We start from the raw sequence: 11,963 nt of genomic DNA, 5'->3' as shown, positions 1-11,963 counted from the left end.
TCTCCCAGCTCCCTTGTCTAACCAACCTGAGTCCATACACGGGAGGAGAAGCCCGTACACATTGGCGACCCGGGAGAAAGCTGTGTGGACGTGCAGAAGAGCGATGGCTGAAGCCTACGGAGGCCCTTGTACCTCCTGTCCCACCCCAGCACTATGGGAGACAGACTGTAGTGTCCCCAGGCTGCCCGTGTGGAAACCGGGACTCGGACAAGCCTGGTAACCTGCCTGAGGTCACGCGGCAAGGAACACACAGGGCTGGGACTGACCACCCGGACCCCCTCCGCCGCCACCACCTGGCGCAGAAGTGTACACTTGGCATAGACAGGTAGACCCACGAAATGCCTGTGGGTCTCGGGTTTATCTTCTAATTTAATGGCCGAAAGGCATTCAACAACTTTTATTGAAAAAAAAAACAAGAATAAAATGTTTGGCTCCTTTGGCAAAAAGTTGCACATTTACTAAAGGAACAGAATCTGGGAAGGAAACCTAGGTCTGCTGAGATTGAAGTGCTTAGAGAAAATGAACAGGAAAAATTTTAAAAAGCGCGGGGTGTAGCTTGGAGGTGAGATGCTTCTGGGTTCAATCCCCAACATTTCAATAATTAAGGAATGTTTTTCTTTCAAGATTGACTGGCAAATGTGGGCTTTTTTTTTTTTAATGCAGAAAGGGCCTAGGTTGTTGTTCCCCTCTGCATTAAAAAAAAAAAAAAGGCCGCCAGAAGTCATACTGAAAAGTATGAAGTATAATAAATATGGGTATTTATTATTTTTAAGTCATACACACACATATACACATATTCAATACTTTTGTTGTACTAGGGAATTGTACCCAGGGGTGCTATCCCACTGAGCTACATCCCTAGCCTTTTTTATTTTTACTTATTTATTTTTTTGCAATACTGGCCGTTGAACCCAGGGGCATTCTACCTCCAAGCTATACCCCCAGCCCTATTTCTTAATCTTGATTTTGAGACAGGGTCTCACTTAGTTGCCCAGGGCCTAAGTAGCTGTGGCTGACCTTGAACCTAACATCCCATGATCTCAGCCTCAAGTACTGGGATTACAAGCCACCATTCCCAGCTTAACCCCCAGCCCTTTTTATTTTGTGACAGAGCTAAGTTACCAAGCAGTAGCCTTGAACTGAATCTTCCTATCTCAGCCTCCCAAGTACTGGGATTAAAAGTGTGTAACACCCCACCCAGCTAATACTTTTTTAAAAAGCAATTTATTGCTGGGTGTGGTGGTATACTCCCATAATCCCATTACTCTGGAGGACAAGAGGTAAGAAAGCAGGTTCAAGGACAGCCTCAGCAAGTAATGCTAGCAAGACACGCTTGTAATCCCCGCACTTGGGAGGCTGAGACAGGAGGATCGCACAGGTTAGAAGCCAGCCTCAGCTAGTTAGTGAGGCTCTCAGCAACTTAGTGAGACCCTGTTTACAAATAAAATATGAAATAGGTCTGGGAGTATAGCCTGGAGGTAGTAAAAGCCCCTGGGTTCCACCACCAGTACCACAAAACAAACAAACAAAAAATTAGAAAATAAGAAAGAATTGGATGTAGCTGAGAGATAGAATGCCTCTGGGCTCAATCCCCAGTACCAATAATCAAGTAAGTGTAAATTAGACATGACCTCACTTCACTGTTAAATAATTTGACTTGCATCTCTAAAATGTCCTCTGTATAACCATAACACCATTATCACACATAACAAAATTAGTAACTTCATATCTAGCCCATATTCAGATTTCCTTGCCCTTTCCAAAAAAAATTGCAAGTGATATAATTTACCTGAAAATACTATCTTAGACCTTGAACATAACCGAAACACAAATAGTCTTTAATTATATAACTGGGGGACACTAAGACCCACTGGCAGACAGGGAGGAATCTAGACAGAAACAGCATCCGTGAGGACACAGGCCCCTGACAGGTAAAAGACACATCTGGCCCCAGAGGCCTGACAAGAGGACTGGGGCAAGGAGTAGGAGGGAGTCCCCTGCCCTTCTCACCTTGGTCACAGCATCACCTCCACAGGCCCAGGCACACAGCGGGCCCTCGGGAAATGTCAGGCTCATAACTTAAGTAAAAACACTTGACCTGGCCCTTGGTCAGTGGCAGAGCCAGGGACCACACAGCCACCCCTTCCCTATGCCCCACATCACAGCCAGACCTGAATTGTTGATAGTATGAATGAATAGCTGTATGTCCCCCGTGCCAGGCCTAGAACCATTCAGGCACTCAGTAGGCTCCTCCCTATGCCCCATATAGCCCAGTACTACCTGGGCACACAGTAGATCCTCAGGAGGTGCCAGGTAACTAACCTTCTCAGTACCAGCCTCGGAAACCAGCAGGGTGAGGGGTCATGTAGTCTGGTTCCTCCTCCTGATCCAAATCTTTCTCAGCACACAGTAGGTCAAGAAATGCTGAGGGTTGGGAGGTTGAGACAGGAGGATCGCAGGTTCACAGCTAGCCTCAGCTACTTAGTGAGACCCTCTGCAACTTAGTGAGACCCTGTTTCAAAATAAATATTAAAAAATAGGGCTGGGGTCTAGCTTGAAGGTAGAATGTCCCTGGGTTCCATCCACAGTACCACAGAAAGAAAGAAAGAAAGGAAGAAAGGAAGAAAGGAAGAAAGAAGGGAGGGAGAGAGGGAGGGAGGGAAAGAAGGAAGGAAGGGGAAGGAAGAAAGAGGAAGGAAGGAAGGACGAAAGAAAAGAAAGGTTGAGGGTCCAAACGAATAGTTGAACATCCCCAGCACCAGCCCTGTAGCCGTTCATCGTTCCTCCCACTACATCACGCTGCCCAGACCTTGGCACCCAGTTAAGTGCTCAGGAAGTGCTGGGTGAATGGAAGGATGGGTGAAGTGCGCCCCTAGTTTACAGTTGTGGGCAGAGTGAGGCACCCCAGGCAGCAGAAGAAACCCTCAGCTGTAGAGACCAGGGGCCGTGGGCAGGGCTACACCTGCCACTCAACAGCTTTCCCCGAGTGCGCAGGCGCAGAGGGTGAGGCACTGAGTCCTGCTGCGCGGGGGCGCTGCTCAGGCACAGAACAGTGTTAACTGATCGGCGCTCCCAAGCAGATGACCGGGGGCCAGGGGGACCCGAATCAGCCCAGAATCCCGCCTACTTTTGTAAGGGGGGTACTAGAGATTGAACCCGGGGGTATTCTACCTCCGAGCTACATCCTTAGCTTTATTTTTATTTTGAAACATGATCTCGCTAGGTTCATGATTCTCACCACCGGCTGAGCTGTCCTCGAACCTGAGATCCTTCAGTCTCACCCTCCATTAGAGGAAGGCTGATACGGGAGGATCGCAGATTTGGAGACCAGCAACTTAGCGGGACCCTGAGAAAATTAGACAGACAGACAGGCACACACACACACACACACACACACACACACACACACACCTAAAGTGGGCAGGATGATGATACTAACCAACATTAGGCAAATAAATTTTAAGGCAAATGACTAAATGTTGTTAAAGACAATTAATTTCTATTTGACAAGTTTCAGAATCAGGTTTTAACTAACATCTATTGAGTGCTCACTATATGCCTGGAACTGGGTGTTTTACATGGATTACCTAATTGGCAGCGACATAACATAACAGTGCTGGACTTACTTGCATTTAATTATACAGCTATTGAATGGATACAGCAAACATTGTAAAATATAATGAACCAATTTCACTAGCAGATTTAACAATCTTTTTATAGAGGCGGTAGACCAAAATAAATAACAAATGAATCTGATCGATACAATTGATGAGACTGAGTTAATTGGTAGACATGTTTTAAATACTACAGAGAATACATAGTCTTCTTAAATGTCCATAAAACAGTTACAAAAATGGACATGTTCTAAGCCGCAATAAGAGCTTTTCAAAATCTCTTAAAAGCAGATATATCATAGGCCACATCCTCTATTCACAGTGTGGTAAAAACAAGAAAACAAAACTATTTTTAAACAAAATTATGTGCCCAACCACTGTTTTCCAAGAGCACTTTCTGGGAATACTATTAAAAACAACATAAGCAAGAACGTGATTTATCAAACTTTAAGATGTGGCCAAGGCTATGTCCAGAAGTACATTTGTATTATTAAAGATGCGATTATTGCAAATATAAAAGTGAATGTAAATTACTCAACCTCAAAATTAGACGAGGAGTAAGAACAATAAAAAATAAATGCAATACATGTGAAAAAACAAATTAAAAATAACAGGCATAATGAATATAAATAAATCCTATTACTGGATCTTTGGAAAAAAACAATTATAATCCAGATAAAATGGACAAGTCAAATTATGAGTAAACCATGCAGAGAAGTTGAAAGGAGACTTGGGTAGAATATAGTAAGAAGAAAGTTTTTGTGTAATTACAAAATACTATGAATAGCTGAGCCAATACTCGAAACAACTCTATGGAATGGAAAATTGTCTAGGGGAGGGAAGAGGACTGTAAATCATCAAAAATGATTTCAGGAAGTAGAAAGGATTAATAAACTGGTGATATGGGGGGGGGCAGAGAAACCTGCCCACGAGTGACCTCACGCTTCCCCTCAAGGCCCCAGGACCTGATCACTTTACTGGTGAATTCTTTTAAACTGTCAAGGATTTGATGTTTCTCAAGCTACAGGAACTATTCAAAAGCAGAGCGTGTGGTGGTGCATGCCTGTAGTACTAGTACTTGAGAGGCTGAGAAAGAATGATCGCAAGTTCAAGGCCGGCCTCAGCAACATGGCCAGACCCTGTTTCAAAACAAAAAAAAAAAAAATAAAAAGGGTTGGGGGTGTAGCTCAGGGGCGGGATGCCCCTGGGTTCAATTCCCAGGACACCCTCCCCATTCAAAAAAAATGGCAGAGAGAGAAAAGGATAAAAAGTATTTGGGTTAGCCGGGCGTGGTGGCAGATGCTTGTAATCCCAGCATTCGGGAGGCTGAGATTGGAGGATCGCGGTTCACGGACAGCCTCAGCTACTTAGTGAGGCCCTCTCCAACTTAGTGAGACCCTGTTTCAAAACAAAGAATAAAAAATACGGCATGGGGTGTAGCTCAGAGGCTGAATGCTCCTGGGTTCCATATCCACACCCGTAAAAAAAAAAAAAAAAAAAAAAAAGTATTTGGTCTTCTTATGATGCCAGCTTAGCCATGATGCTAAAAGTTCACAGAGATAGCACCAATCTGACATATGAAGATAGAGGTAAGAAGCCCACATAAAATATCAAGAGAAAGAATTCAGTATATGAAAACACTACTGTGCCATAATCCTAAAAATGTAAAGATGGTGTAGCCTTAAAAAATCTACCAGAGTTCAGTGATCTCGAGCTGCACATTTCTTCACCTTCTCTGATATAAGGAGGTGTCTTCTAGTTGGCAGCAACTTCCAATCAATTAGCATTTTTCTTTTTCGGTGGTGTACAAAATAAGATGTGCTTTACGGTCCATGATGTCTTGATTTCAGAGAAATACAATAATGCAAAACCTCACACTAAAAAGTTTTTAAAAAATCATCTCAATGGATGTTTGAAAGGCATTTGATAACATTGAATACTCATTCCTGATTTTCAAACCAGGATACTTCCTTAACATGACACAGGGCATCTATTTCAAAACACCTGCCATTGTTACAGTTAAATGTGAAACATCATAGGCATCCCCGTTAAAACCAGGAACAAAAAGAGGACACACACTACCAAGACTATGGTCGTTTGTTGTGGAGCCTTTGACCACTCCACAAAGCCCTGAAACAGAAAAGAGAAAGTATAAATATTAGAAAGGTAGGGACCCCTATTAGTTGCAATAAAATAGGATCACATGATTAGAAATAAAATGCTATCATATCCACAGAGAAGGTGTTTGAATTTTTTTTTTCTGTATTGGGGCTAGAACCTAGGGGCATTCTACCTCTGAGCTACACCCCCAGTCTTATTTTTTTATTCTTTATTTCAAAACTGGGTCTCACTGAGTTGCAAAGGACCTCACTTCACTAAGTAGCTAAGGCTGTCCGCAAACCGTGATCCTCCGGTTTCAGCCTTCCAAATGCTGGGATTACAAGTATGCACCACCACGTATTTATTTATCTATTTATCTATTTATTTATTTATTTACTTGTGTTTGGTGGTACTGGGGGTGAAACCCAGAGGCTTTCTACTTCCCTGCTATACTCCCAGACCTATTTTTTTATATTTTATTTGGAAACAGGATCTCACTAAGTTGCTAAGAGCCTCACTAAGTAGCTGAGGCTGGCTTTGAGCCTATGCAATCCTCCTGTCTCAGCCTCTGAAGCACGGGGATTATAAGCGTGCGCCACCACACTCGATGTATGTATGTATGTATGTATGTATGTATGTATGTATGTATTTTTGCAGGTCTGGGGATGGAACCCAGGGGCATTTGACACCGAGATACACCCCCTGCCCTATTTTTTTATTCTTTATTCTGAAACAGGGTCTCACTAAGTTGCAGAGGGCCTCACTAAGTAGCTGAGGCTGTCTGCAAACCGCGATCCTCCAGTCTCAGCCTCCCAAATACTCGGATTACAAGCATGCACCACCATGCCCAGCTATGTATTTATTTTGAAACAGAATCTTGCTAAGTTGCTGCAGGTGTTGCTAAGTTGCTGAGGCTGGCCTTGAACCTGTGATTCTCCTACAGCATTCCCATGTACTAAGATTACAGGCATATGCCACCATGCCCATGCCTGTATTTCTTGACCCAACCCCTATCTTGAATTCCAAATTATATACCTCACTATTTATCATCTTCATTTGAACAGGCATCGTAAATTTTACATGTCCCAGACAAATACTCTAATATTTCTTCCAACCCCCCAAAAGAGGCCCTCATATAATTTTACACATGTTGCTCCTTAAGGCCCCTCCAGGCCCCCGATGTATCATCCTTGATGCCTTGATTCATCTCTTTCTCTTGCCACCCATGTTCAAGCCATCCACAATGCTGTTGATGTTACCCTCAAAACATGTCCAAATCTACCATTTTCATCCCTCCATTGCACAAGGGCTAGAAAAGTGAAGAGGATTTGGGAGCATGGTGTTAAGGGTGGGGGTTGCTATTTTAGAAGGTGTGTCTAGGAAATCTCCTCAGAGCAACATCCTGAAGGAGGTAAGAGAGTAAGAACCCACATCCTTACTGTGGCCAACAGGAGTAGGTAGAGCAATAGGCAGGTGAGGGGTAGGCGGGTTGAATAGATGAACTGATGACATAGGGATAAAGGGGGTAGATGAGGAGTCATATGGGGATAGTTGGATATATGGATGGTGTAATGGGTACGTAAGTGAATATGGCCTTGAATATTTGGTAGATGAATAAGTGGACAGATGAATGACTGGTGGATGTTCAATGGGCAAGTAGGTGAATGGATAAATGAATGGATGGACTGATAGGTGAAAGAGTGAGTGGAAGGGTGAGGGGTGGTAAATAAGCAGGTAGATAGATGAGGTGAGTGAATGGATAGATGGGTGGGTGGATGGATGGATGGATGATGGATGGATAGATGGATGGATGGATGGATGGAGAGAAGGGGCAGATGGATAGATGATGGTTAATGAATAGATGATGGATAGATGGATGGGTATGTGATGAGTAGGTGAATAAAAATTTGGGCAGATATAACAGTGGTAGATGTTTGAGAAGTGGACAGAAGGATGGATGGATGGATGGGCAGATGGATTTATGAGTGAAGGGCTGGAGGGCATGCATGGATGGAGTTACACACACATCACCTGGAGATTATCCATTCTGTGTCTAACCATCATATGAATATGTTTATTTTCCAGAAGGAAAATTCCAGGCTAGCCAAGAGTGGTGGCATATATTTATAATCCCAGCATTTGGGAGGCTGAGACAGGAAGATTGTGGTTCAAGGACAGCCTCAGCTAATACTTAGTGAGGCCCTTTGCAACTCAGTGAGACCCTGTTTCAAAATAAAAGAAAAAATAGGGCTGAAGGTATAGCTTGGAGGTAGAATGCCCCTTAGTTCCATCCCCAGTACCACACACACAAAAAAAAAAAAAGAAAGAAAAAGAAAATTCTAGGATGAAGAAAACAATGCGACAATCCACTGAGATCTTCAGAGTGAGACATCTGTGGAAAAGGAGAGAACTCCCCTGTCCGCCGGTCCCCAACATACCTGGGAGTCTTCTGACTCGTCATCTTCCTCCACTGAGCTCCACTCTTGGGAAATCCCAGTCTCTTGAGAAAATAGGTCTGGGTGGGGTGACATGGAGGAGAAGGGAGCCATGAATGAGTGACCAGGCCACCACAGAGGGCTGTGCTTGTTCTTCACAGCATCTATCCTTCCCTGCTGACTCATATTCTCTCTCTGTCTCTCTGTCTCTGTCTGTCTGTCTCTCTCTCTCTCTCTCTGTGTCTCTCTGTCTTTCTCTCTCTCTCTGTCTCTCTCTGTCTCTCTCTCTCTCTCTTTCTCTCTCTCGTGGTGCTAGGGATGGAACCCAGGGGCATTCTACCTCCGAGCTATACCCCCAGACCTATTTTTATTTTTTTATTTTGAAACAGGGTCTCACTGAGTTGCAAAGGGCCTAAATAGCTGAGGCTGGCCACGCACCTGCGGTCCTCCTGTCTCAGCCTCCCAAATGACCCTGCCCTCAGAGAATTATGAGCCCAAGAACAACTTGCTTTAGGTTACTAAGCTGAGAGTTGACTGTTCCACGGTAAGAGTCTATAACTCTTTTGAATCAATGACAGAGGCAAGAGAGGTCAGCCTTCCCCAGCCTCTGCTGACACTCCCCCTGCCCACCTCACTGGACCCTAGCTCTTACCTCTGTCTCCAGTGTCAACACCGCAGGCCCCCACTTCCACTGCTTCCCAGTCCTTGGTGGGGGCCGCATGGGCAGCCTTCTCCCAGGCCCTGTCCTCCCAGGGGAGCAGCGTCCTGACCAGCTCCGGCTCCAGAAGTCCCCGCGTCTGCTCAGGCCTGAGGCTCTGCATCTCCCCAGGAGGATGTGATGCTTCTAAGACAGGCTTCTCCTCCTTCTATCCTGGGTCCTGTCTGCTTCCCCAGCACAAGACTCGGCACCTAGGGACTGACACGCAATCAGCACTTACTGAACAGCTACAGAGAGCCAGGAGGATGCGAGGCGCTACGTGAAGTGCCAAAAATACAGCAATGAGCAAAACAAAAACTTCTAGGCCAGGCGTGGTGGCGTACACTGGGAATCCCCGCGCTGGGGAAGTGGAAACAGGAGGATAGCGCAGATTCGAAGCCAGCCGCGCTGGCTTAAGAGACCCTGTTTCCAAAAATTAAATATAAAGTATAAAATAGGTCTGGGAGTGTAGCCCGGAGGTAGAAGGGTTTCCAGGAACACCAGTACCACCAAAAAAAACAAACAAACAAAAACAAAAACAAACAAACAAAAAACCCTTCTAGTCCAGCCAGGCGTGGCGGCACTCCCTTATAATCCCAGCATTGGGGAGGCAGAGACCGGAGGATCGCGGTTCAAGGACAGCCTCAGCTACTTAGTTAGGCCCCTTGCAACTCAGTGAGACCCTGTTTCAGAAATAAAGAGTAAAAAATTAGGGCTGGGAGGTGTCACTCAGAGGTAGAATGCCCTCTAGGTTCCATCCCCAGTACTGCAAAAAACAAACAAAAAACTAGTCTGGTGTGGTGGCACGTAGTACTTGGAAGGCTGAGACAGGACGATCACAGATTCGAGGCCAGCCTCAGTAATTTAGTGAGACCCTCTGTAACTTAACAAGACCCCGGTTCAAATAAAAAAATAAAAATGTACGGGAGTGTAGTTCAGAAGTAGAATGTCCCTGGGTTCAATCCTCAGTAACCCTGCCCCAAAAATGAATCTGCCAAATAGGGGTTTAAAGTCTACTGATAAATGAAATTTTTAAAAATATTCTCACTCTCTGTCTGGTCAACCTGAAATCAGGAGATAGTTTGCAAGAAGCCATGTGAACTGTAATGACTTATGACACTAACCACTGTAACTCTTCACAGGGAGACTAACAGTAGGTATCACCAACTTTGTAGATTTAGCCTACAGAATGTGCTTGTGAATAGTAACACTTTAAAAGGGGGGAGGCTGCCAGGCATGGCACCACATGAGTGTAAGCCTTGGGAGGCTGCGACAGGAGGATCAAAGGTTTAGACCAGTCTCAGCAACTGATAGTCTCAATCAACAAGATTATCAGCAACCTACCAAAATCCTATTTCTCTTTTCTCTTTTCTTTTGCAGTACTGGGGATGGAACCCAGTGCCATTCTACCTCCAAGCTACACCCCCAGCCCTACACTTTATTCTTTATCTTGAAACAGGGTCTCTCTGAGTTGCAGAGTTTTTCACTAAGTAGCTGAGGCTGGCCGCGAATCGCGATCCTCCTGTCTCAGTCTCCTCAATGCTGGGATTACAAGCATGTGCCACCATGCTTGGCTTGCAAAATCCTATTTCAAAACAAAGAGTTGGGGTGTAGCTCAGAGGTGAGCACCCTTGGGTTCAATCCCCAGCACCACAAAAAGGGGCCTGCTGAGCATGTTGGCACACAGCGGCACACATCTGTAATCCCAGTATTTGGGAAGCTGAGACAGGATAACAGGATTGGGGCCAGCCTCAGTAACTTAGTGAGGTCCTCAGCAACTTAATGAGACCCTGTTTCAAAATAAATAGGAGTGGGAGCATAGCTCAGAGAGTTCAATCCCCAGTACCACACACTCACAAAATAAGGAGTAAAATCAGGCCCATTGATGCATGCCTGTAATCCCAAAGATGAGGAGGCTGAGAAAGGGGGATCACAAGTTTAGGACCAGCCTGAGTAATTTAGCAAGATCCTGTCTCAAAAAAAATAAAAATAAAAATAAAAGGGCTGAGGATATGGCTCAGAGTTAGAATGTTCCTGGGTTCAGTCAAAGAAAAGAAAGAAGAAAGAAGAAAGGAAGGAAGAGAGGGGGAAAAGAAGGAAATAAAGAACTGGGTATGATGGCACATGTTTGTAATCCCAGCATTTGGGAGGCTTAGACAGGAGGATCGCAGTTCAAGGCCAGCCTCAGCTACTACTTAGTGAAGCCCTTTGCAACTCAGTGAGACCCTGTTTCAAAATAAATAATAAAAAAATAGGGCTGGGGATGGAGCTCTGTAGTAGAATCCCCCTGGGTTCCACCGCCAGTACTGGAAAGAAGAAAGAAAGAAAGAAAGGAAAGAGAGAAAGAAAGAAAGAGAGAGAGAGCCGGGCGTGGTGGCCCACGCTTGTAATCCCCACGCTTGGGAGGCAGAGACAGAAGGATCGCACAGGTTTGAAGCCAGCTGTGCTGGCTTACGAGACCCTGTTTCAAAAAAAAAGTATAAAATAGGTCTGGGAGTGTAGCCCAGAGGTAGAAGAGCTTCCAGGTACCCCAGTACCAGTACCACCAAAAGAGAGAGAGAGAAAGAGAGAGAGAGAGAGAGAGAGAGAGAGAGAGAGAGAGAGAGAGAGAGAGAGAGAAAGAAAGAGAGGGGGGGGAGAAAGGAGAGAGAGGGAGAAGGAAATGATGGCACATGCTTGTAATCCTAGCATTTGGGAGGCTGAGACAGGAGATTGCAGTTTAGTAAGGCCCTTTGCAATTCAGTGAGACCCTGTTTCAAAATAAAGAATAAAAAATAGGGCTGGGGGTGTAGATGGGAGGTAGAATGCCCCTGGGTTCCATCCCCAGTACTGAAAAAAAAATTCGGGCTGGGGTTGTCACTCAGAGATAGAATGCCCCTGGGTTCCATCCCCAGTACCACCAAAAAAGTAAAAAAAGAGCCCAGCGTGGTAGCGCATGCTTGTAATCCCAGCATTCAGGTGGCTGAGACCGGAGGATTGCACAGGTTCGAAGCCAGCCTCAGCTACTTAGTGAGGCTTTCAGCAAATTAGTGAGACCCTGTTTCCAAATAAAATATAAAATAGTTCTGGGAGTATAGCCCGGAGGTAGAAAGCCCCTGGGTTCCACCCCCAGTACTA

At 45.0% G+C, this 11,963-nt stretch overlaps 1 protein-coding gene across 1 annotated transcript; it reads right to left on the bottom strand.

Moving 5' to 3' along the window:
* Nucleotides 1-5,633: 5,633 nt before the first annotated feature.
* SMIM17 (small integral membrane protein 17) lies at nucleotides 5,634-8,970 on the bottom strand (the record flags this gene model as incomplete). The annotated part of the gene is made up of 3 exons (XM_080704700.1): nucleotides 5,634-5,744; nucleotides 8,153-8,229; nucleotides 8,802-8,970. The coding sequence occupies 3 exons, from the start codon at nucleotides 8,968-8,970 to the stop codon at nucleotides 5,634-5,636; spliced, it is 357 nt and encodes a 118-aa protein (XP_080560826.1).
* Between the last annotated feature and the right edge of the window lie 2,993 nt (nucleotides 8,971-11,963).

The sequence above is a fragment of the Muscardinus avellanarius genome (genome assembly GCF_963383645.1).
Source record: "Muscardinus avellanarius genome assembly, chromosome: 10".
NCBI classification, from domain to species: Eukaryota; Metazoa; Chordata; class Mammalia; order Rodentia; family Gliridae; genus Muscardinus; species Muscardinus avellanarius.
This window is presented reverse-complemented; position numbering and strand designations above follow the sequence as displayed.